This window comes from Trichosurus vulpecula, chromosome 6, assembly GCF_011100635.1.
Source record: "Trichosurus vulpecula isolate mTriVul1 chromosome 6, mTriVul1.pri, whole genome shotgun sequence".
NCBI classification, from domain to species: Eukaryota; Metazoa; Chordata; class Mammalia; order Diprotodontia; family Phalangeridae; genus Trichosurus; species Trichosurus vulpecula.
In genome coordinates this window covers 159,549,521-159,576,327 of record NC_050578.1, presented here as the reverse complement: position 1 = coordinate 159,576,327, position 26,807 = coordinate 159,549,521, and the positions used below count along the sequence as shown (strand labels likewise).

At 38.8% G+C, this 26,807-nt stretch overlaps 1 protein-coding gene across 1 annotated transcript in view; it reads right to left on the bottom strand.

The window, feature by feature from the left end:
* Window positions 1-1,875: 1,875 nt before the first annotated feature.
* TXK (TXK tyrosine kinase) overlaps window positions 1,876-26,807 on the bottom strand; it is a 39,868-nt gene continuing 14,936 nt past the window's right edge. Inside the window, exons 8-14 of the mRNA XM_036763941.1 lie at window positions 23,245-23,319; window positions 19,709-19,880; window positions 16,780-16,996; window positions 14,466-14,530; window positions 12,763-12,881; window positions 10,909-11,066; window positions 1,876-2,933 (exon numbers count right to left, since the gene is read on the bottom strand). Of these exons, the coding sequence (XP_036619836.1) occupies window positions 2,865-2,933; window positions 10,909-11,066; window positions 12,763-12,881; window positions 14,466-14,530; window positions 16,780-16,996; window positions 19,709-19,880; window positions 23,245-23,319 (875 nt within the window). The 3' untranslated portion in view covers window positions 1,876-2,864. The remainder of the gene's footprint in view (window positions 2,934-10,908; window positions 11,067-12,762; window positions 12,882-14,465; window positions 14,531-16,779; window positions 16,997-19,708; window positions 19,881-23,244; window positions 23,320-26,807) is intronic.

The following is a 26,807-nucleotide window of genomic DNA, read 5'->3' as shown; positions in this document are numbered from 1 at the left end:
CTCATTTTAAAAGCGGGCATAATATTTAGAGAACATTTTTCCTAATGATTGTTGTAAAGTTCTTTCTTCCTTGTAGAGCATTTCTAAAGCGTTCAACATGACTAGAAATTGTTTGCCATTCATACATAAAAACCACATGTGAGGAAACAAGTACAATAATATTGACTGTTTCTGGAATACAAAACACTTGACTTAACACATGCTAAGACAAAACTTTGCTGTAGAATTTTGATGATGTGTTTTCACTCTTATTGTGAAGTGAGCAGCAACCACGCTCCCAAAATAGTGAGGAAGTATTTTTCTGAAGGAAGGCAATTTTAAAGAAGTCTGGCCTTATTTCTTTTTCAAATGCACTGCAGTGAACTGTAGGATAAGATTACAGGTTAGGCCATCCCTGATAATGGCTACAGATGGAATTTGAACATTACAAGAGGCTTAAGAAGTAGCATGATGTAGTGGTTAGAGCACTGGACATGGTCTTGATGGAATCCTAATAAAGCTGCCCCCAGCCCCAATATTCTAACTTCCTTATAGGCTTCGCTGAACAACAGGCAGTGTCCTGATCTGACCACACAATCACTTTAACCACATCACAGGCCCCCAGACTCAATACAGCTACTGCCTCTAGCTAGCCTCTGCCCCTAGATCCACTTCTTATGTTTAAACAGGTGTGTCCATGCACTCAACCACAACCACATCATCCATCTAGCCAAAGACAGGACCATAATACCTAACTATCCATCCTGACCAGACAAGACCACAATAGCGAGCCCTCAGAAAGCAGTTCCACAGGATGTAGACCAATATTTGATTACTGAATTATAGAAAGGACTTCCCCCTATGATAGTGCCTGTGCAGTAATAGTAATGAACTGACCTAGAGTAAACTTAGGACATAGCAAGGCTTATTATAACATCATTTTCATACATAAATGCCGCCCCTCCCTCCCCTTTGGGTTTTTCTGTATGCATTGTGGGTAATCACATGTACAGTTCCACTGAGGCTGGGAGCCCTCCCCCATTACCTAATCCCTTGACAAACCCCTTCTGCCTTTTTAATATTCATAATTTCTGTTGTGTAATCAGCATCATTACACTATAAAATTTCCTGTCTTGTCTTACTAAGTTGCTGGTTCCTCTTGGAATCCAGCCCGTTAGAGGCATCACTCTCAATAAATGCCTTTGCTTGGATTGGAGGTGGTCTGACTCTGAATTCTTTGAGATGACCCCACAACAAACGATAAAACCACAACATTTTCAGGAATCCCTGAGTACAAATCCTGACTCACTGTATTTATTAGCTGCGCAACCTTAGACAGTTCAATTAAACCTCTCTGAGAGACCCTGTTAAGGAGCTTTGCTAATGTTTGAAACAGGCCTTAGAGAAACCCATTTTTGAAACTGTGTGGTATACCTGGAAAGAAGGCTGGATCTGGAATTATGCGGGCTGGGTTAGATCCCAGCTTCACTGATTACTACCTGTATCACCTTAGACTAGTCACTTCTCTTTTAGGCTTCAGCTTCCTCATTTGTAAAATAAGAGGGTTAAACGAAGTGACCTTTAACAATCTCTTTCAGCTCTAGGTCTAGGAGACTACGACTCCCTGTCTCTGACCCCTACCTCCAGCCCCTACTTCACTGGACCTCTTTTTTTCTCATGTTTCTCTGCATTTATGGGTCTAGGGCAGTGCTATGCTGGTACCAGCTCCTATGCCTCACAAGAGCTGATTGTTAAATTTTCAGTGATCATTTACAGCTTGGAAATCAGCAACTGCTATATGTCAGGGTTTGATTTATTGTTTTATTAATTGTCTAGACTTAAGAAAGTGATGTAGAAAATGTTAACAATGAAGATAAAACTTTAAAAGATGTCTTGAGTAAATTTTTTCCCTATAGAGTCAGTTGTTAAACATTTACCAGCACATTGATGGTCTAGGGATGATAGTATACTTATTCTCTTTTGGGGGGAAATGCCTCCCTCCCTGTCCTCCCCCCAGCTCACACAGATAAAGAATACTCTTCAGTCTCTTTTTTAAAAAGACTATCATTAACCACACAAGTCAGGATTGGCAGCCACCATTTTTTTTCATTATATCAAGGGTATAAATTGAAGTAACATCCACAGAACAGTTTATTTGGATTGTTAGCAGCATGAGAGCTGCAGCTAGTACGGAGGGCTTGAGCAGTTGTTGAGCAGGGCAAGTAAAGCTGCTCTTCTACCTGAGTTGACCCTTCTGGCTTGACCCTTTAGCTTCAAATCTGAAAGAGTCTATGTGTATGAGGGGTGCTGGGAAGAGAAGAGAGGGTGAGGTGCCCCATGTAAGGGCGTACCCCTCTAGTGCACCAACTCTACCCCTATGCTTCCATAGAGCTTGGCAAGATGAATTCTTTTGTATCATCTGCCTTTTGTGGCTTCCATTTTCTCTTTCCAACAAACTTCTTCAAGAATCAAAAGTCTTGGCAGATGGAAATACTTGGAAATCTGTGTAAATCCACATGTTCAGGGGGTGAAGCCTCTTCTCCGAGTTGTTTTACTCTCTGTGGTTGTGACCAAAAAGCCATTACACTTTCATAATATAAAACTCAGGGAAGAGTTGGGGCTCCCCCGGCCTCCCACAAAGAAATGTTAGGTCTCACTTGCTCATTATCATGCAAATAAGATAATAATTTAATAGTCATAGGAGGAACTATGGATCGAAGATATAAAATAGGTGAAAAGCATCATACATCTTCCCAACATACAGAGATCATCCGTCATCAGCAACTTTCTAAAGACGATCATGATCAATGACCAAAAAAGGAATTTCCTTTCCTGACAATTCAGCAAGGACACTAGTGTTGGGATCTTTGATGGTCCATCTTGGGTCACCCAGTCTCTGCTATATCTGTGAGTGTCTGAGTCAATTCAGCAAAAGTAGGGCGGCCTTCAGGTTTCTGCAAGAGGTCAGATAAGAGGACAGCATCATTAGACAGATTCACTTTGACACAGGTTACAGGCCTTCCTGGCCGGCAGCCATAACCTTAAGCAGAAGAATGCTTACAAGGAAGAGAGCCATCAGATTTGGCCATCAGACCAAGTCATTTCAGCACAGGCATTAGTGTAGGAGTTAGCCACCAATAATACACTCTTAGCACAAAATGAAAGGCTGTGTGTGTGTGTGTGTGTGTGTGTGTGTGAGAGAGAGAGAGAGAGAGAGAGAGAGAGAGAGAGAGAGAATCTTCTGGCAACTGTGAAATGAGGGTAATACACAGGGTTTCACAGGGTTGTTATGAGGACCTAATACAGAATTTTATAAACCTTAAAGCACTATATAAATGCTAGCTATATTAGTATTATTATTATCTTTTGCTTTTTTCAGTCACCCCCTCATACACTGATGTGTATGATATCCAACTATGAAAGATTCAGTATACTAGGCCAAAAATGTCATGGTTGGGGCACAGGATGGGGGTTGGATCACAGTCATGGGATGGTTTAAAGATAGGCAATAAACATTTATTAGTTGTCTACTATGTGCCAGGAAATGAGCTAAGAGCTAGGGATACAGAGGCAAAAAGAAGACAGTCCCTGCCCTCAAATAGTTTACATTCTAATTACATTTTAATAAGACAAAAGCTGAAAAGCAGGGGAGAGAAGTAGGTACCAACAGGAGGTATGCTGGGAAAGTAGTAACTATAACTGGGAAGGAATCAAGTATGGCTGGCGTGGGCCAGTTCCCCAAAAGTTTTAAAAACAACATCATTATTCTGGACTGTTTGCTTTCCTTTTTACCCAGTGATTTTCTAAGTCTAAATTATTTCAGAACCCTTAGGTCACACGGAAGCAAAAAATCACGGGATTTGGAACAGGAAGATCCCTAAATAATGAGTTCATCATTATGTTGTCTTCTAGGGTTTGCAAAACACTTTACACACATGATGTCATTTATCCTCACAGTCAGCCTGTGGGGTAGGAGCTATGAATATCCTCATTTTATAAGTGTAGAAACTAGGGCTCAGAGAGATCATTTCCCTTCTTCCCAGTCATAACGGTTCCTCAGTCATATCAGACAAACAATAAAAGCTGAGCCATGTATAACAAGCTTTCATTCCATATGAAACCTATATGAGAACAGTTAGGAGGGAAACAGCGTGATACTGATTATAAAGAGCTAATTAGAGGCAGGAGAGATCAATGTGGGCTGACAGAGACTGAGCAAGGCCTTGAAAAAATGGACAGAAACTTCATAGATGAAAAGGAGTGTGGTGGGCATTACATATAAACATCCCTTGACTCTAGATGATCTCTAAGATCCTAACTCTAAATCTATGATACCATGAGCCTATTTCCAATTTATGGGATATTTAATTTGTTTGTGGATAACTGCATGTTGTCTCACCTATTAGACTGAAAGTTCTTTGAGAGTAGGGAGTGTCTTTTCCTTTTTATCCCCAGTGCCAGGCACATAGTAGGCATTTAATAGATGTTTATTGACTGTATGACTGACTATAGGGCCGAAGGTCTTGAAATCCAGGTAGGACAGTGGACTCAATGAAGGGATTGTGGAGGGCCATTAAAAGGTAAGTAGAAGTGTTAGCTTTTGTGAGGAATAAATCAGGAGTTGTTGTAGGTTCTCGAGCCAAGCAAGTAAGAAGATAAAAGTGGAATGTTAGGAAAAATTAGTTTGAGAAAAGCAGAGTCGCATGTATAGAAAGTTGGCTTTGTGTCAGAAAGAACTAGGTTCAAATCCAGCCTTTAACACATACTGGCTTTGTGACCTTGGGCAAGTCACTGAACCTCTCAGTACCCACCCCCCCAGGGAAAGGAGATGCTAATCTGGATTGGTAGAGGAATTTCCTCCTGGTGAGTTCCCTATATCAAAGTGTTTACATGTCTGGTCTTTAAAAAAAGAAAGGAAAGGGAGAAAGAGAAACAATGAAACTTGATAGCCAGTATTTGACAAAGTGGAGAACATCAGTTACCAATGGAAAAACTCCTTGATGAAAATCACTGGGTGAACTGGAAAGCAGCCTGGCAGAAATTAGAATTCTCAGACTATAAAAACATTAGAAGAGAAACAGATTATATACCTCTCCCACCTATGGGAAGGAAATGCATTCTTTTCATTTATTTATTTATTTTTATTTTGGAGGGGAAAGGTAGGGCAATTGAGGTTGAGTGACTTGCCCAAGGTCACACAGCTAGTAAGTGTGTCAAGTGTCTAAGGCTGGATTTGAACTCAGGTCCTCCTGACTCCAGAGCCTGTGCTCTACTCACTGCTGCCCCCTAGGAAATGCATTCTTAACCAAACTGGAGATAGAGGCAACTACAAAAGATGAAATAGATAAATTTGATTACATAAAACTGAAAAGCTTCTTCACAGACAAAATTAAGGCACCTCGAATAAGAAATGGTCAAGTGGGGGAAAAAATCTTTATGTCAAGTTTCTCTGATAAGGGTTTGGTATCCAGCCTACATAAACAATCAATAAATGCACATATAAGACTAATAGTCATTCTCCAATAGATAAATGGTCTAAGGGTATGGGTAAGTCTCAAAAAAAAACTGTAAAGTATTCACAACCACATGAAAGAATGCTGCAGCCACTCATAACCAGAGATACGAAAATCAAAAAGACCCTGAAGTTTCACCTCACACGCTGAAAATTGGCAAAGATTGCCCCCAAAATGGCAACAGTTAATGTTGGAGGGATTGTGGCATGATAGGCACACTAATTCATTGCTGGCAGAGGTGTGAAATGGTACAACCATTTTGAAACTCAATTTGGAATTACAAAAACAAAATGACTAAATGTCCATACCCTTTGAACCAGAGACACCATTAGCGGGTTTATACACCAAGGAAGCCATTGATAGAAGAAAGTTACCAAAATTTTTTTTTATTCAACTAGCTCTTTATTTTTCTATGGAATATTTGTTGTTGTTTTTTAAAATTTATTTATTTAATTTATTTAATATATTTAGTTTTCAGCATTGATTTTCACAAGAGTTTGAATTACAAATTTTCTCCCCATTTCTACCCTCCCCCCCACTCCAAGATGGCATATATTCTGGTTGCCCTGTTCCCCAGTCAACCCTCCCTTCTGTCACCCCACTCCCCCCCCCCTTCCCCTTTTCTCTTCCTTTCTTGTAGGGCAAGATAAATTTCTACACCCCATTGCCTGTGTATCTTATTTCCTAGTTGCATGCAAAAACTTTTATTTTTTGTTTTAAAAAACTTTGAGTTCCAAATTCTCTCCCTTCTTCCCTCCCCACCCACCCTCCCTAAGAAGGCAAGCAATTCAACATAGGCCACATGTATATCATTATGTAAAACCCTTCCACAATACTCATGTTGCGAAAGACTAACTATATTTTGCTCCTTCCTAACCTATCCCCCTTTATTGAATTTTCTCCCTTGACCCTGTCCCCTTTCAAAAGTGTTTGTTTTTGATTACCTCCTCCTCCTATCTGCCCTCCCTTCTATCATCCCCCCTTTTTTATCTTCTTTCTCTTTCTTTCCTGTGGGGTAAGATACCCAATTGAGTGTGTATGGTATTCCCTCATCAGGTCAAATCCAATGAGAGCAAGATTCACTCGTTCCCCCTCACCTGCCCTCTCTTCCCTTCCTACAGAACTGCTTTTTCTTGCCACTTTTATGCGAGATAATTTGCCCTATTCTATCTCTCCCTTTCTCCCTCTCTCAATATATTCCTCTCTCATCCCTTAAGTTGATTTAATTTTTTTAGATATCATCCCTTCGTATTTAACTCACCCTGTGCCCTCTGTCTATATATATACACACACACACATATATATACACACATATATATATATACACATACATACACATATACATATGTATATATACACACACACACACACACACACACACACACATATATATATATATATATATGCATATTCCCTTCAGCTACCCTAATACTGAGGTCTCATAAATTATACACATCATCTTTCCATGTAGGAATGTAAACAAAACAGTTCAACTTTAGTAAGTCCCTTATGATTTCTCTTTCTTGTCTACCTTTTCATGCTTCTCTTGGTTCTTGTGTTTGAAAGTCAAATTTTCTATTCAGCTCTGGTCTTTTCACTGAGAAAGCTTTAAAGTCCTCTATTTTATTGAAAATCCATGTTTTGCCTTGGAGCATGATACTCAGTTTTGCTGGGTAGATGATTCTTGGTTTTAATCCTAGCTTCATTGACCTCCGGAATATCATATTCCAAGCCCTTTGGTCCCTTAATGTGGAAGCTGCTAGATCTTGTATTATCTGATTGTGTTTCCACAACACTCAAATTGTTTCTTTCTGGCTGCTTGCAGTATTTTCTCCTTGATCTGGGAGCTCTGGAATTTGGTGACAATATTCCTAGGAGTTTTCTTTCTGGGACCTTTTTGAGGAGGCAATCTGTGGATTCTTTCAATTTCTATTTTACCCTCTGGCTCTAGAATATCAGGGTAGTTCTCCTTGATAATTTCTTGAAAGATGATATCTAGGCTCTTTTTTTGATCATGGCTTTCAGGTAGTCCAATAATTTTTAAATTATCTCTCCTGGATCTATTTTCCAGGTCAGTGGTTTTTCCTATGAGATATTTCACATTGTCTTCCACTTTTTCATTTCTTTGGTTCTGTTTTATAATATCTTGATTTCTCATAAAGTCACTAGCTTCTGCTTGCTCCAATCTAATTTTTAAGGTAGTATTTTCTTCAGTGGTCTTTTGGACCTCCTTTTCCATTTGGCTAATTCTGCCTTTCAAGGCATTCTTCTCCTCATTGGCTTTTTGGAGCTCTTTTGCCATTTGAGTTGGTCTATTTTTTAAGGTGTTGTTTTCTTCAGTATTTTTTTCAGTATTTTTTTGGGTCTCCTTTAGCAAGTCATTGACTTGTTTTTCATGGTTTTCTCGCATCCTTCTCATTTCTCTTCCCAATTTTTCCTCTACTTCTCTAACTTGCTTTTCCAAATCCTTTTTGAGCTCTTGTACAGCCTGAGACCAGTTCATGTTTTTCTTGGAGGCTTTTGATGTAGGCTCTTTGACTTCATTGACTTCTTCAGGCTGTATGTTTTGGTCTTCTTTGTCACCAAAGAAAGATTCCAAAGTCTGAGTCTGAATCTGAGAGTGTTTTCGCTGCCTGGCCACATTCCCAGCCAACTTACTTGACTTGAGTTTTTTGTCGGGGTATGACTGCTTGTACAGTAAAGAGTACTTTGTTCCAAGCTTGAGGGGATGCGCTGTTGTTTTCAGAGCTATTTCTATACAGCCAGCTCTGCCACACCAGCACTCCTCCTTCCCCGGGAACCACTAACCCAGACCTGACTCAGATCTTAAGCAGGCTCTGCACTCCAGCTCTGATCTGCCACTTAATTCCTCCCACCAGGTGGATCTCGGGCCAGAAGCAACTGCAGCTGTAGTTCTGTAGCTGCACCACCCCCGCTGTCCCTGGGGCAGAGGCCAAACCACGAACTCCTATCACTCTGTCCCCCGCAGCTTTTCCCACTAACCTTCTCTGTTGTCTTTGGTGTTGGTGGGTTGAGAAGTCTGGTAACTGCCACAGCTCACTGATTCAAGGCGCTAGGGCCTGTTCCACCCAGCTCCTGGTCTGTTTGGTCCTGCCGCCACCCATGCTGGGCTCTGCTCTGCTCTGCTCCCAGCTCCATGCGCAATAGACCTTACCCAGAGACCATCCAGGCTGTCATGGGCTGGAACCCTGCTTTCCTCTGCTATTTTGTGGGTTCTGCAGTTCTAGAATTTGTTCAGAGCCAATTTTATAGGTTTTTGGAGGGACCTGGTGGGGAGCTCACGCAAGTCCCTGCTTTCCAGCCACCATCTTAGTTACCAAAATATTTATAGCAGTACTTTTTTGTGACAGTAAAGAATTAGAAACTATAGATATACATTGATTGCAGAATTGCTAAACAAATTGTGGTACATGACCATAATGACATATTACTGTTCTGTAAATAATGAGTGTTCCATTTAGGATTTGTCTTCCAGTTAGAAATATTGACTGAAGGTCAAGGTGAGAAGTTAAAGCTAGAATAGAAGTAAGAAGTACAATTTGTTACAGGAGGGAGTATAGAAAAGCAAAAGGAGAGGATCAAAGAATGAGCCTTCAGTGATATGCAATTATAAGGAAGAGGAGCCTGAAAAGAGCTGTGAGAATAAGCATAAACAAGAACATGCATCACTGACAATAGAGAAGATGGTTTCCCTTAAAGGGAATGAACACTGAGAGAATTCACACAGTAGGTCAGAGTTGGAAAGGACCTCAAAGACCATCTAGCCCTACCTATACCTTTAAAAAAAATCCCCACTACAACATGCCTAATAAATTCCATCAGGTGAACCTCATATGTCATGATCTCAAGGCCCAACCCATCATAGCTTTACTCCTCTGGACACTCTCCAGTTAATCAACATGCCACCTAAAATGTGATCCCCCAAACTGAACATAATACTGTTTTGATCAGGGCAGAATTCAGTTGGGACTGTATTCAGAATTTCTTTGTCTTGAACACTCTATGTCTTTTAATATAGCATAAGATCATATTAGTTTTCCTGGCACATTGTTGACTCATATGGAGATTGCTGTCCATGAAAAACCCCAGATCTTGTCCAGATGAACTGCTAATTATTTCATTTGATTCTACCATAAAGGAAATAATCCTTTTGTAATGTCAATTGCCACCATTCAAATCACAAATTAGCTGCCATGTGTGTGTCTTATTTTCCCATCCGAGCTTGAAGGGTTTCTTTTTCTCCTCCTTCCTTCCTTCCTTCCTTCCTTCCTTCCTTCCTTCCTTCCTTCCTTCCTTCCTTCCTTCTTCCTTCCTTCCTTCTCTCTCTGTCTGCCTGTCTGCCTGTCTCTCTCTCTCTCTCTCTCTCTCTCTCTCTCTCTCTCCCCTGTCTTCCTTCCCTCCCTCTCTCCCTCTCCCCCCCACCCCAGTCTCTAATTCACCTATGGTTTTCCACATCTTTTTGAAACCACTCAGGGAGAGAAAGAAGCTGCTGAAACTGCAGTGGAGGCTGCTGCCAAGAGGTGGGGTGGGGTGGGGGGGGGGGTGGGGTGAGGTGCTAGGTCAGTGCCCTATTGGGAGCAGTAAACCTATGGCCTTTATGTTTATGTTTGGCCTTTCAATGACAGAAATTACTCTGGAAAACAGAATTTCCTGAGAGGTTCATACTCCTCATTGCTCCTAGAACATGTGCTGCTCTCATTTCACTTCTCCTTGCCATACTTTTGGTAGTGAGCAATGCCACAAGAATACTTTTTCACTTATGAAAAGCAACACAGATGGAAACGTATATAAATGAAAACACTGGCTCTCCCTTTTCAAGGTGAAAATTTGAAGATTTTCATGACCAAATGGGTTCTATTCTCTTTCTGCCAATTGACCCTGTGACCTTGAGCATATCATCTAACCTTTGTGCCTTCACTGAATCACAAGACCATGGACTCAGAGTGAAAAAAAGCCTTTGAGGTCATCCAGTCCAACCCCTTCATTTTGTAACAGGGGAAGCTGAGATACACACAAATTAAGTGATTTACTCACCCAAGGTTACACAGCTAAGTAAGCGGCAGAACTAGACCTGAACTCAAATCCTCTAACCCCCAAGTCAGTGCCCTTTAGAGCTAAGGTCACATTTAACCAACAGAATGGATTTTTAAAAGAAAAAAAGTGCACTGATCATTGCAGAAGAAAAGTCAATGTAAAATAGCAAATAAGGGATAAAGTAGCACATCATAACAACACAGATAGGATCACCATGCAAGGTTCTAATGAGTCAGGAATGTGAAATAGACACTTTTTTCCTTTTTTTACCAAAGAGTTCTTGAGTCCATATGTGAAACAAGCCAGCCTAGTGCCAGGAGATAGAACCTATAGCCTAAGTTAGAAAGTGAGGGACACAAACCTCATGCCAACAGCTATACATGACTTCATACACAATCATTGGAGCCAGGTGTGGACGATACAGCCTGAAGCCTTTGGAAATAGCCTCCACAACTTGTAAATTGGATTCCTTTGCGAAAGGCATCTTGCCTTCTGTAAAAACCTCCCACATCAGAATTCCTAAAAAGCAAAATACACAAAGGCAAGTTGGAGATGAGAGGAGTGATTACTTTAAAAAAAAATTGTTGGTTATCTGGAATGGGCATGGGGAGGAATAAAATAAGGGCACCTATGTACTTCCAGAGAGAGAACTGATAAACTCAGAATGCAAATTGAAGTGCAATTTTATCATTTTCTTCATTTTTCTTGCTTTTTTGAAATATGGCAAATATGGAAATATGTTTTACATGATTTCACATGTATAACTGATATATCGCTTTGCCTTCTCAGTGGGTGGAGGGAGTGGGAGGTCAGAGAGAATTTGGAATTCAAAATTTAAAAAGAAAAGAATCTTCAAAATAAATAGATAAATAATAAATTTTATTTTTAAAAGCATCTTTTACCAATGATGAAGCCCACTACCCACCTCCCAGCAGAGAAGTAATGGACTCAGGCTGCAGAATGAGACATATATTTTTTGGTCATGGCCAATGTGGGAAATCATCTTACTTGACTATGCATGTTTGTTTTTCTTTTTCTTTTTTTCTTTTCAGGGTTGGGATGAGAGAAAGAGAAAATAGATTTTCATTAATTGAAAAGAAATTAAAGAGTTCTTTAGTACATAAGACAGTGACTTACACACAGTAGGTATTTAATAAATAGTTGTTAATTACAGAGACTACTTAAAGACACTCCCAACAGGAATTCTTTAGTATTCACCTGAAAACTAACTTGGGTTGTCGCCCTGTGCACACACGGGTAGAAGAACCTCTAAGCTAAATTGTTGTCCATAGGCTTATTTCCTCACCTATAAAATGAAGAGTTTGGACTAGACCATCTGCAAAGTCTTTTCCAGTTCTGACGTTCCATGATTCTATCATTCTAAAGTGCCACTTACTACACACTATATGTATAAGAAGAGCTAAAGAGACCCATGTGATACTGTTGAGGGCTTGAAATTTTCTTTGTCTTTTCTCTGTTCCCTGGTCACAAACTCCACTCCTAATCTTGGCCAGCCATTGTGCAAAGGGGGAGCCTGGTCTGGAGAATGTGAATGATTGAGCTCAGATCTATCACTAATCTTGAAAAAAAAAAGTAGATGCTCTATTAAGGATGGGTCTTTATGTAGCATCACATTCCTATATGAAGGCTAGCATACACAAGTACATTGAGTTTTATATTGTACTAAACTAAACTAAGGCTCTACAGTAGCTTATGCTACATAAATCCTATGGAATCTCAAGACAATGAATTAAATATGGTGAATCCATTCTATGAACAAAGGGCAATAAGTTCATGTTTCCAGGTGAACAATAGGAACATCTTCTAAGTTTAAATGCTAGTTCTATTTACAAATTCATTAACTGATGAAGAAGTTCATTACACAAGAGCTACAGATAACCTGGGATAAATTTTCTTTTCAAGACAATGGTCGGGGAAAAGCTGTCAAGGAGAAAGGGAAAGAGTAGTTGTCTTTTTCAATAGGCATATTCTTTAATTTAAAATTTAAAGCTTTAATTAACTCCTCACTTGGAATGGAAAATGAGCAATCTCTTAAGTGTGTACATCATAGAAGCCACCAAAGGTTTTTTGGATGTTTCAGACCGCACAAAGCAAGACCATAGACCTGAGAAGACTCTGTGAGAATCTTATCTTGCACTAAGAAACAAGGTGAACTGATCATCCTAGTCAAATCAGCTTTATCAAGTGAACTCACCAAATGACCAGACGTCAGATTTGCTGCTGTATTTGTTGAAGTGAAAGACTTCAGGGGCTGACCACTTGACTGGGAACTTGGCACCTGAAGAGCTGATATATTCATCATCCAAAACATACCTACAACCAAGTGAATACAAATACATAGATAGACGACATTAATTATGACAGGTTCCCCCTTTTCATTCAAATCTTCAGGGGCCTTTGGGTTGGCTACATAGCAAAATCCTCCTAAAAAGGGGCAAGGCATAAATAATCCTTTAATACAAAGAGGTTTTGTGACTCTCCTTGTTAACAATGCAGACACTGTTTTAGTTCAAACTTTACCAGTTAACAGTATTTATGGTGTTGCTTCGTTCTCATAAACCTGTAGCAATTCCTCATACCAAAATTAAATCACAAGTCATCAGTCTAGAGGTGTTAATCATCATAATGATTTACATATTAAAAGATATATACCAGCTCCTGAGAACATACTCATTCTTCTCAGATAGGAGCTGGGGAACTATGGGTATACACAGTCAGATGCTATTGTTACGTCAGCTTTGCTTAAGTGTTTTTCTTTGTTACAAGGGAGGGCTGAATGGCAGAGACCCATGTTGGGAAAAGCATCAATAAAGCTTTAAAAAAGCAGTATATTGAAGTAGTCCAGCAACCAATTTTGGGAAGGGAAAAAAAAACCATAGGAAGCAAACCCAAGCATCACATTTCATGAATACATTTGATGTATTATGATATATGATCATGAATACACATAGAATGAATTTAAAATTTAAATTTAAAAATCTTAAATTTAAAAAAGAATTATTTGGAGGTTGTTTCAATGCCTTCTTTCCTTATTCAACTGTTAACACTTGCCATTTGTTGCTTTTAAAGCAAAAATCCCTCATTTATTATAAGGACCCTGTATGGAAAATGAAGAGGGATAATTATCACTTCCTCTGACAGAACTTTGAACTAACTTCCAGGGAATGAGTGAGTCCCTAGAAGACAGGGACCGTCTGTCTCTAAAGCTTTGGATAATGAAATTGTAAAGATATGCCCCATTTCAAAAGAAAACACACACCAGAAACCCCTCTGGCCTATACAATACTTTTTGTCTGTCTCTATATGTCTTTCTCTTTCTCCTTGTGTGTCTCTACCTCTCTATCTTTCTGTCTCTTACAAAGAAAAACCAAATGCCTCATTATACAGGTGAAAGGATGACCAGAGGAGGAAACCTCAACCTAACACCTGGCCTGAATACGTGCACAGATGGTTTCAGCTCCCCTGAACTGGGTCAACAGGAAATGATAACCACAAAATCAGTTGGCCCAGAAGCTAACTCTCCCTTAGAGTGCAGGGCTAGTTGATAAAATTCTCTTCCCCAGCCCACCACCTGCCCTTTGAATCTACTCATCTTTCAAGATGAGGCTCCAGTACCACATCCTACAAGAAGCCTTCCTGAATCCTTGAGTTTTTCCTTTGTCCAACCTCCCTGCAGGAGTCTGTGTCCATTAAATAGTCTAAATACTCTATTTTTGCATCACAATCAGTCCATGTGCAATCCAGGTCGATAGGACAAAGTTTTTGTTTTATTTGTGCTCTGACCACAGGAGGCACATGATGATCATTAAGTTAACTTTGAACAAATGGACAAAAGCAAAGCTAAAAAAAAAAAAAGAAACAAAATGATGGATCTAGGATTCTTAACTGTTCTATTACCTTGTCATTCCAAAGTCTGAAATTTTTACTACGCATGAAGAGCTGACCAAACAATTTCTGGCAGCCTGTGGAAAAAGGAGAAAGATGCATGGACAAAATTCTACTCCAGCAATACTTGTCTACTGTAGCTTCCCCCTCCCAGTTCATTTGTTTCAGCCTCTGTCCCCATGATCCATTTGTAGTGACTCTCATGGATGACAATAACCCCACTGATTATTGTTGCCATCCAGTTGTATCCAGATCTTCATGACCCCATTTGGGGTTTTCTTGGCAAAGATACTGGAGTGGTTTGCCATTTTCTTCTCCAGCTCATCTGACAAATGAGGAAACTGAGGCAAACAGGGTTAAGTGACTTGCCCAGGATCACACAATTAGCAAGTCTCTGAGGCTGGAAGTGAACTCACAAAGATGAATCTTCCTGACTCCAGGTTCAGCACTCTATCTACTGCCCCACCTAGCTCTGCCTTTACACAACAGATTTTTACATCTTTTTTTTAATTGAATCTTTTAAATTTAATTTATTTAGTGTGTTTAGTTTTCAGAATTGATTTTCACAAGAGTTTGAATTACAAATTTTCTCCCCATTTCTACCCTCCCTCCCACTCCAAGATCACACAATAGATTTTAAAATGATGGTGTTCTTCAGTAAGATTTCTTGCTTTCTTAGAGAGTTGTCTGGGTCGCAGAGACTTTACTGGCTCATGGTTGTGTGATTAATAAGTGTCAAATGCAAGATCTGAACCCAGGTCTTCCTTATTCCAAGCCCATCACTCTAATCTCTACAATAAGTATTAAGGCTAGAAGGACTGAGTTTAGATCTTGTTTCAGACACGTACAAGCTGGGTATCCCTGGGCAAGTTACTTTAACTGCTTTCAACCTCAGTTTTCTCATCTGTAAAATGGGTATAAATAAAAGCACTTACCTCATGGGGTTATTGTTAGGCTCCAATGAGATGACATATGCAAAGCACTTTGTAAACCTTGAAGCACCATACAAAGTATAGCTATTATTACTTATTAATGTAGCAAACACACACACACCAAACCCAAACAACTCTGTTCTTCAAAGAAATTGCATGCTCTTTATTTTTATTTCATGCTTCCTCAAATGACATGTTTGATACACCAAATCCAAGAAAGATTCACTCCCTCTAAGGTAAAACTCTTAACTATACGTCTTAGCATTATTTTCTGAGCTATGTGATAAAAATAATTCACATTAGCATAAGTATATACCAACAAGTAAATGTTCTGCGCAAAACAACTGGCCTCTGACTTGATTGTTAAGTTCTAGGGAGTTGCCTGAGTCATAAAGTTCAAAGAACTTGTCATTAACTTTTATGAACACGAAGTACACACAAAGAGAATATCTGTGCAGATCAACTGGCCTTTGACTTAGTAGATAAGTCCTACCGGGGTGTTGCCCTAAGTTCTCAGAGACTAGCCCTCAGAGGAGCTATTTGAACCTGTCTTCCATTTCACCATAATCTTAAAATCCCCTCAGCTCTTAAATCTTTATACTTCTGTACTCCAGGCTTTGATTTGATTTCATCCACATAGGTAACCCTTCCGCTTGTGTTGTACCCTCATTATAATCATGGGTTATCCTACTTCTTTTTAAAAAAATTACCATCTAGCAGCCAACTTTCTGGTGGGGAAACTCTCCACATTTAGCTAGGCTGGTTCTCAGACAGGGTGTGAGTCCATCACCAGATTTCTATTCAAAGCCCTGGTTAGAATCACCAAACCATATGTTACTGTGTGATCTAAGATCTCAAGAACCCAGGATCACTTCCATCCTACAAAAAGGTAGTTTCTGCCCTAAAATAGTACTTTAGGAAAGGTTTATATTTGAAGGATTTATAATTTACAATTAAAATTAAGGTGAGCTAGTAGAAGGTAAGCTATCTTGCTTTTATATTTCTATCTTCACTTCCTAACATTTTGTCTGGCACATACTAAGGCATTTAGTAAATAAGTTTTTAATCAATCACTCAGTCAACAGCCCTTTATCAAGAACTTACGTAGTGCTAGGCACTTTGCCAAGTGATATAGTCCCTGTCCTCAAGTATCTTGCATTCAGAGGCAAAAGGGTGAGGTAGAGGTAGAATACAATAAATGAATATAGAATAGATACACAAATACATACTGGAAGCCTTCCCAGGTTGGTAGGACCTTCCAGAGCTTGCCCCACACTGGCATAGTCTTCCAGGACCCAAGATTCCATCCATGTCTAATAAGGCATTGGATAAAATACAAACGAAGCAAAACTAAGCCTACCATCTTGAATAAAGAGTTAACAACTCATACTTACTAAATCCCTGTGAATGAAACTATTCTTCTCCAGGTACTCCATGCCTTCACATACATCCTGGCACATGCTCAGTAGCACTCCTCTACCAAGTGTTCCTTGTCTCTGTCTGAGATAATGAAGCAGAGAGCCATTTTCCATAAACTCTGTTACTATGTAGAGTGGCTTCTGTTGGATGCATACTCCATAAAGTTGTACTAGTCTTGAATGAGATAATTTCCTGTTCAAGAAATACATTTTAATAATCGAAAGTTTATAATTCACTTAAACGGAATTGGGTTGGGTTTTTTTTTGAGGGAAGAGATTTTTTAAAGTGCTTTGGAATAATAGGAGTACTTAGCATTTTCATCTTCTGAATACTTTATTAACAAAACCTTACAACTTGACTGTAAAGATGGCACAGTAGTTTTCTTCTCTTTAACTAACTTAAGTTGGGATTAAATAGTATGCCCAAAGCGATAGAACTGGCCATTTCAGAGTGAGATGAAATATAGTTATCTCCAATAATTAGTTCCCAATGTTCCCCATTTATCGGGAAGGTAATGACATGGATATCCCAAATCAGCAGATAATAAAAAAAATTTCAATTATAATCAGGAAAATAATGACTAATTAAGCACCAGATGAAGAAGGGGTTGAGTGATGATTGGAAAATCTGCTTGAGTTAAATGTATCTCATGATCAGAGTCATAACTAGGATATGGTGATTATGACTTTGACCCAAGGTGCCGAAATTTAGAGGACGAGGACAGTATTTATAGCCCTTTAGCAGATAGAGACAACTGAATTTAGTACTTCACTAGCTAAAATAGAAAGCTACTAGATGGTGTGCATCCTTCTCACTTACCCAAGAAATTCCTTTTTCCCTCCCCTGTAACAGCATTCCCAGTAGTGGCCTTGAGGTATCCTCAAATTGCTGCCAATGTCTCTCCCCAAGTGAGTTTGTTTTATAAAAGTTGACTTGAGAACACATTTTTTTACTGGTTGCTTTGAGCACCAAAATATCTAGTGATAGCCATAAGTAATCTAAAATGTAGGGGAGCTATATGTGAATAATCAAGAGTTGTTATACTGAAATTGCTTAGAAAAAACACAAATATTAAACTATGAAAAAATAAAAAGGAAAAACCCACAAATATTTCAGCAGTTTTGAGCTAATTCTGATCAACAAGGCAAACAGCTTAATAGATATTGAAACAAAAAAGTCTTTTCCACAAAAAATGAACTATGTCATATTCCAACCATACTTGAAAGAATAGATTTGAGATCAAGGTGTTTTGTTTGTAGTTGTTGTTCAGGAGCTATGATTTCATCAGCGCAGGGAAATGGGGCAGATTGTCATAACTCATGTTCTTAAAGAATTGCCTACGGGCACAGGGAAAGGATCATCAAAAAGATGGTTGGTTAACATTTAGAAAAGGAAGTGGTGATTACAAAGAGGCAGCGTGGCTTCAGCAAGAACAGGTCATGCCAGACTAACTTGATTTCCTTTTTTTTTTTTAATAGGATTTTTAAAGTAGTAGATTAAGAGGAATTTTGTGGACATAGTTTACCTTGAGGTAAAAACAGCTGATATTATTCTTGTGACAAAAATAGAGAGTTATAGATTAGACAATAACACAATCAGATGGATTAGAAACTGGATGGATGGCCAGACTCAAAGGATGCTTGGTAAATAGCTCATTGTCAATGTGTCCAATAGAGTTTATCAAGGATCTGTGCTTGGCCTTACGCAATTTAACATTTTTAATAATGACTTAGATAAATTCTTAGATGATATTCTCATCAAAGTTGCAAATGACACAAAGCTTATTAGCTAACAGTCAGGATCTAAAAGCATCTTGACAAGCTAGAGCACTGGACTAAATCTAACAAGACAACATTAAGGAGGAATAAATACAAAGTCTGTCACTTGGGTACAAAAAGTCAACTTCACAAGTATAACAAGGGAGGGTCATAGTTACACAGTAGTTGGTCTAAAAAAGATCTAGAGATCTTATCAGCAAGCTCAGTGTGAATCACCAATGTGCTGTGGCAACCAAAAAGGCTATTTCTAGAAGCTATGCTCCCCCTTAATGTAACTGAAGAATGTTCATGTCTTGACATTGACCTAAAACCTGGTTTTTTTTCTGCTTGCCTAAGAACCCCAACTACTGACTCCTCTACCCTCCCCTAACCCCTCCCTTTTTTCTTTTCATATATTTTTTCTTATACCTATTGAACTTTCCACATGAACTATAAGCAAAGATTGACTTATGTAATGGTTAGAATTGAGTCTAGGAAGATAGAGGTAAAGAGTAGCCACAGAGGAGCCCTAGAGAAGCAAGAGCCAAGAAATGATCTTCTCACAACCCCAGGAAATACACACACACACACACACACACACAGATATAGATATAGATATAGATAGATCTATCTATCTATATGTGTGTGTGTATATATACATACATATATGTAGATATGTATACACACACACACACACAGAGTAAAACATTCATGCTCTCTTAAAGTTTCCCTGTGATGTTTCCTCGTGAGGCAAAAGTGACATTAGGTTCTTAAAGTCAGTGAAGTTCAAACTCTTCCATGTCCTAATAAACCAAAAAGGCTTTCAGTATGGTCTTGGCTACAGCCTATCATCAGCCAGGCTAAGGACAAAGATTTGGCCACAGCTACTCATAAAAATACTCTCCTCATGAAGATACAACTAAAAAGATATTCTACCAGTGGAGGGGATACCCCTCACTGATTTTTGCAATGACCTTTTGAAGTAGTCAAGCAAACCATTCATCTTTTAGGGACAAGCTAATCCTTTTAGGTTAGTATGATGCTGTCATTTCTAAAAGATGAGCCATGTCTTCTCAGTTACCACAGGCCCCACATTCTTTCTTTGTTTAAACCTTTCAACATTTCTTTGGGTGTTCTATATACTTACATCATCACTTTAGCCTCCTCAACGAAGTCATCTTCTGACATGGTTCCTTCATTGATGGCCTTAATAGCAACTAGGATATGTGATCTCCATTTACCTAAATGGACCACACCAAACTGGCCTTTCCCAACCTCCTTTATAAAAGTCAATTCAGATTGATCAATCTCCCATTTCTCTGGAAAAACAAAATCTATATGTTACTTGTGAAAAAGGCAGAGAATCATAAATTATCAAAACTGGAAGGGGCTGTAGAGACTATCCAGTTCAACCTCTCCATTTTATAGATGGGGAAACTGAAGAGCTAAGAAATGGCCTTATCAGTGAACAATATCCACAATGTCCTAATTTTTGTTAAAGTGGAATAGTTTCACTCAAAAGAGTACTCATGTTTTCCAGGAAAAAAAAATGTCAATTTTCAGGCATTTTGAACTGCCATTGTAGTGTTCAAAAGGACAGACACAAGAGGAAACTCTTTTCTAGTGTTCCCTCCAATTAAACTGTCAAATGTTCTCCTTTGTACATAAGTACAAAAACACAACTCTAAGTTTTCTTGTTTTTTTTAGGAACATTTTAAGTTTTTTTTAAGGGACATTTCTTTAAGAAATTTCCCCCCACCAGGGGGCCACATTTCCCATTTTTTCTAATTCAGATCTACCAAATGCCAACATTGGATTAAACCAGGTTTCCAAACTTATTTGGCCTACCATTCCCTTTTCAAAAAAAAAAATTACTCAGCACCCCCCTAGAAATTTAATTTATTCAACCCTTTAATGATTTAAAAAAAAAAGCCTTGTGTCATAAAAAATACTTTTTAAAAAAACAACACATCTTAAATTTAGTAATTTATTGTAAATTTGTGAGTTTTTTCTTGCATTGAAATTTTGATGATGTAATATTGCATCATGCAACCTATACTACTGTATTGTAAACAAGTCATTACATGCACATATTCCTGCCAATGCATGCTGGACTTACCAATAATGCACGAAAGGACTTGCCTGCTAACACTTGCTTGTTAAGACCTATCAGTGAACTTCATCAGTTATAACTTGCATTTTGTGTGTTTATTTGGAAAATAATGTAATCATTACGACTTTAACTCTGTTACGCAACAGATGAAACATGTATGAAGTTTTTCAAAATTTTCTTCTTCTCTTCTTTCCTTATGCTTCCATCACTCCCTTATTATTATTCAATGCCCCCCAATTGCATCCAAGGCTACTACCACCCCCCTGGGTCATTCTAGTGCCCCCCAGGGGGAGGTATCATGTACTTTGGGAACCTATGGATTAATTAAAATTACTTTTGGATTCTCTGGCAGATTTTAATCTTACCCCTTGCCAAAGCTGTCCCTAGGCAGAGTATTGAAGTAGATGATATCTGACTTTAAGAAACCTCTCCCTCTTTTTTCTACCTCTCCCTCACTACCACTCCCTTCCCTGTCCCTACATTAACTTTGGTGTCTTTTTTCTCTAATTTATTTCCTCTCTTTACCTCTGCCTCAACCTCAAGGCATCAGCTTCCTGGCTGATCAATCAATCAACAAGCATGTATTAAGTGCCTTTTTGATAGAAAGATACTAAATACTCATATTAAAATAAGATTTTAGAATTAAAAGGAATTTGGGAGATCTTAGGGATTTAACCTAAAAATCTGATTTTCCATTAATTTAGTACCCTTTTGTATTTTTAAACTCAGTGGAAACAAATGGGGAGAGGGAAGGAAAGTTTTTGAGAGCTGTATTTTTCTTACAGTTGTGCTTCTGTAGATAAATGAGAGAACTGACTGGTATGCTGGGATTCACAGTTCCCAGGAACAAGTAGTCCCTCTCAGTCCTGAGAGGGATTTGGAACTCTGTCAATCTTTGAGCCAGAAAGCAGACTTGAGTCACTACCCACTCTACTGAAATGATTAGAATTGATCCTGTATCATTTATTGTTGATCCTATTTACAATGAATTGATTTTTATACTGTAACTGCCTAAGTCAGGGTTCTTTGTCTCTGAACTTAGTCCAGAATTCAGCTGGCCTGTAATGGGTTAAGTTTAGAAATCCAATTCTCTTGTTAATCAAGATTCTATTCTTGCCTCAGGGAATTTAGCTAACCTTGGGAGAATGTGGCTTGTCATAAGGGAGTCTGGTCTAATACAAAATACCACCAAGCTATCCCTCAACCATGTCTGGCTTTCTGTTCATTATCTCTAGACTTTGCAGCTAGGCTAAATGAACACTTATTAGTAAGTGGGGGAAGGGAGAAGGGGAGGGTTGTCCTCAACCTGGTGATGTCACCTATTCTTTGTTCTATACTTATACAAGTGAGTTGCATTTTTAATTCTGGGTCTTTGGCATAAACTGAAGCAATCCACTGACCCATTTATTGGCAGCATATGCATCACCGTTAGTAAATGTTATCCTGCTCAAAGAAATATGCCTCAATTTACCTTTTTCTTAAATCTCACAACACTACCCTCCACAGCAATACCCAGCAGTGTTACATACACATCAACATTTGGCAGCTTAATTCGAGGGAATACTAGAAAAGAATTCCTAAGCTGCCTCCAAAATCAACTTTTAGACCAAAAAAATCTAGTGCTTTACGTACACATATTTAGCTTTGTCTGTAGAATTCTCATACCATAGTTTGCCCTTTGATCCTTGCATCAATTTCTTTTCTAGGCATGGGCCTAGAGAAACCCTAAAAATGTCATTTGTTTCTATGCAAATGACTACTTTTATGGGAGGGAAAGATGACTCTAGTATGCTGGAGAGGCAAACACTTAAATGAGGTACTAATGCTATTCTTCTTTAAAATTTTTGCTTGCTTAGAAACATAAATGTTGCCAGAATGTGGTTTTGTAAGAGGTTCAACTCTAACCTATAGTTTGGAAGATGTTTTATTTGGGGGGTGGGAGGAGAGTTCCTATCATTATTTTATTTTCCAAAGGAAATAAAACTTTTCTTCCCAAAGAGTAGCTTTTGGGATTTGCAAATGTCACATTCCTTGGAAACCACCCAAATTGGATTGTGAATAAGTCTCACCTAAAGGCAGTCAGGAAGAAGGATGATCTAGAAACTCCTGTGCTTAGCAGATGTCTGCAGTTGACCTCTCTTGGGTAGTGACCCTTTCCTAGAAATCCTTGTTTCTAGAGATAGCAACTCTAAATAACAGCTAGGTGGAACAGTGGATAGAGTGTTGGACCTTGAAGGCCCTTGAAGACCTGAGCTTCAATGTGGCCTCAGGTACTCACTAGCTGTGTGAACCCAGGCCAGTCACTTAACTTCTGTTTGCTTCTGTTTCTTCATTTGTGACATGGGGAAAATAACAACACTTACCTCTGAGGGCTGTTGTGACAATCAAGTGAGATAATAATTGCAAAGAGCTTAGCAGAGTACCTGGCACAGAGTAAGTGTGATATAAATGTTACATATTATTACTACTCCTTCAACTGTACAGCATTTTACATTAAGCAAGATAGGCGCTTGGAATGGAATTTCTTTACTAGGTCTACTATTTTATTATAAAAGAATTTCAAACTCTACCATAGCTAAAACCAGCTGTTGCTGGCAAGCAGTTTCCCATGGAGCCAACTGGATACCGGAGACGGGTTATGAGCCCTAAGAAGGAAAAGAAGATAGAATTATATTCCTAAATTACAAGCCTACTTATTAAATTACAGGAGAAAATTAAACACTAATTCTGTACTCAAGTATAACTGAATTTCAGTCCTTTTCCTACATATTCCTAGTCAACACAGCTCTTCATGAGAACATTTGAAAATGACAAGCTGTTCCAAATCTTTGTCTCTCTGCAAGTCCCTAACTACAGTTCTGTCCTCTTCATTCTCTACAGAATACCTTGCCTCCCATTTTATTGAGAAGGATGGGGATATCCCTTCTTCCCTACTTTTCTTTGATCTCATGCCTCTTCCCTATCAAAAACTTCCAATGACTTTTCATTGCCTCAACTGCCCCATTGAATCAAATGGAAATTTTTCAAGGCCCTCTACACCTTGATTTGAACTCACTTCTCTAGCCTCATCCATCAGTTTTCCCCTTCCTATACTCTACATTCTAGCCAAAATGGACCACTCTATTCTCTTGTTCCTATCTTTTCCTTTGTCATCTTAACTGTTCTGGCCAGACCCCATACCTGAATATATATTCCTTCCCTCATTTCTTCCCGTTGAAATGGCTCTCTTCCTTCAAGACCCTATTCAGATGCCACCTCCATGAAGTCTTCCTTGACTTGGCCTCCCTTCTCACTGCCACTCCCAACTCAAAAGTGATCTCTCCTTTCCCTTGATAAAATTTCTCACATAATTTTGCCTGGATTCCTCCTTTGCATTTATATTCTGCCTATTATTACAATTATTTTTGTAATATCATCCATTGCTTCACCCACTAGATTTTAAGCTCATTGAGAGCAGCATCTGTGTTATATTTCATCTCAGTATCCTTGTACATGGTAGGTATTTAACCTATATTTGTTAAATTTAATTTAATTGAATTTCTCTGTTTACAAATGTGTTCTGATCTGTCTCAATTATGCTTTAATTTTTTTAAAACCCTCATATTTAAAAAAAAACAAAAAACCAAAAATTTAAAAATTTAAAAAATTAACCCTCATATTTGTTTGATCATGCTAACTCCTCAAGTGATAAAATCATATCCTTCTTTCCTTTTACTGTCAAACTTCTTTAAAGAGTAGTCTCTACTCAATGACTGTTTCTTCTCCACTTACATCATTCTTCAACACCTAGCAAGCTAGTTTCTGCTACTCTATGGAAACCTTCTCTTTAATGTTGTTGTTGACCTAATTATCATATCCCATAACTGTTTTTCAGTTCTCATTTTCCTTGAACTCTATGCAGCATTTGATACTGTTGACTACTCCCACCCTTTCCTCAAAAGTCTCACTTCCTTACATTTCCTCCTACCAATTTGATGGTGTTTTTATCTCTTTTCGGTAATGGTTCTTCTTCTCCTGTCCCCTGAATGGTGGCATCCACCAAAATCCTGACCTCAACCTCCTTTTCTTCTCTATACCCTTTTCGTGGTCTCATCCCTCCCAAAACATTATCTGTCACCTTTATTCAGATAAGTCTTAAATCTATTTTTTCTCTATCCGTGACCTCTCTTCTGGGTGCTAATTTCAAATTTCTATCTAGATATTCTGCTGACTTTTCAACATGTCTAGAATTGAACTAACATCTTGCCCACAAAACATCTCCTTAACAATTTTCTTATTTCTGTTTATGATACCTGTCATGCTCCCAATCACCATCACTCCCCACTTCTTCCCATCAACCCCTACACCACTTTATTTATTATGGCACTTGTTACATTCTGCTGTTTTTTTTTGTTTTTGGCAGGACAATTTGGGGTTAAGTGACTTGCCCAAGGTCACACAGCTAGTAAATGTGTCAAGTGTCTGAGGCCGCATTTGAACTCAGGTCCTCCTGACTCCAGGACCAGTGCTCTACTCACTGTACCACCTAGCTGCCCTGACATTCTGCTTTATACTGTAGTTATTTGTGTATACCTTATTGTAAAAGCAAGCAAAGTGGGATTTTTTGCTGTTTTTTCTTTTGGAGTTAAGTTCCTGTAACACATTAAGTGCTTAATATATGGTCAATTTAATTTAAGTGCTGACCTCCAAGCTTCCCAGTACTAACACAATCAAGTGCCTTTGATTGAGTCTTGCCTTTGATTGAATCAAGAGTCTTTGACTCGAGTCTTTGATTGAAAACAATATATATTGCTTGGAAGGAGAGGTGTGGGTAGAAAGAGAGAAGCAGAGCTGAGGGTAAAGAGAGAAGTAGAGCTGAGAGAGAGAAGCGTGCGGGAGCAGCTAGGGAAACTTGCTTCTGGGGAGGCCTAACAGAAAGGATGTTTGTTGGTCTGTGTTAATCTCTCAGACAGAAGTTCTTTCTGTTCGTCTGCATTAATCATGGTGCTGGTAATGTGTATAAATATTGTATCCCTGTTAAGCTTTGCTTTCCCAGAAACAGAAACTTCAGACAAGAGCCTCTGAAGCCTGCTGTCAGGCAGGAGCAGGAAGAACTTGAAGTGGAGCAGTCCCCATGAGCTGAGACAAGGAACAGGAGCAGAGAGCTGCCAGTGTGAGAATTCAGGCAAGAGCTGGGAATAGTGGCCTGCAGAGGAAGAACCATGGGGTTTGGAAGTCAGCCTTGAGTCAAGATAAAAGAGGAATCTACTTGGACACTCTGTATTGACTGAGGAGATTGTAACTTGCTGTGACCTGGTGTGGATGGTGTTTGTATTTTCTGCTACCCCTTATATGTTGTGCTACAGAAGATCCTGGCCTGGCACCCCTTGCTTTTGGGGAATGCTACTGAATATAATGATATACGCTGTGTGGGTATTCTGAGAAATGCTATAAGATATACTAAATGATATGTTTTATTTAAGACTATGTGGCCACCTTAGTAATAAGTTATTATGTTATTTGTTATGAATGTTGTGCTTTAGTTCCCTGAACAATGCTTAGTTCTGAATAGAGAGTTCATTATACTATGCAATTAGACCCTTAAAGTTATTCACAGCAGCAGTCCTCAGGTGTGCTGCCATGATTGGCTTTACATTTATCTCCCTATTAGACTGAAATCTCCTTGAGGATGGGAACTGTTTCTTATTCCTAATTGTTGCCTCCACAGAGTTGGTAAGCCTCAGCCTTGCCTACCTTAAAAACCTGAGAATTTAGTCTAGTATCCAAGCCAGGCAGGAGTGTGGTTATGATAACTCTGAAGAAAAATTCTAAGAAAAATTAGTGAATACTGAGATAAGAAAAATCACTACCTCCATTACATTTTCATTGCAAACCAGGGCTATCTAAATTCTAGACATTTTTAAGACACTGTTTAACTTTCCCATTGTGTTTGTCATTTTGAATCCCAATTTAAACTGGGATGTTTCTTTGTAATGGCGCAAATAAAAATCCCACAAAGCCCTAAAAGAGGGTTGTATGTTTAATTCAGAGAGAGTGGAACAGAGAAGTTAGAAACCTGAGGCCCTTTGCACAGAAGATCTAGGTTAAAGGACCCCAGATGGAAGGCAGAATAGTGGAATTGTTACTAAGAGGA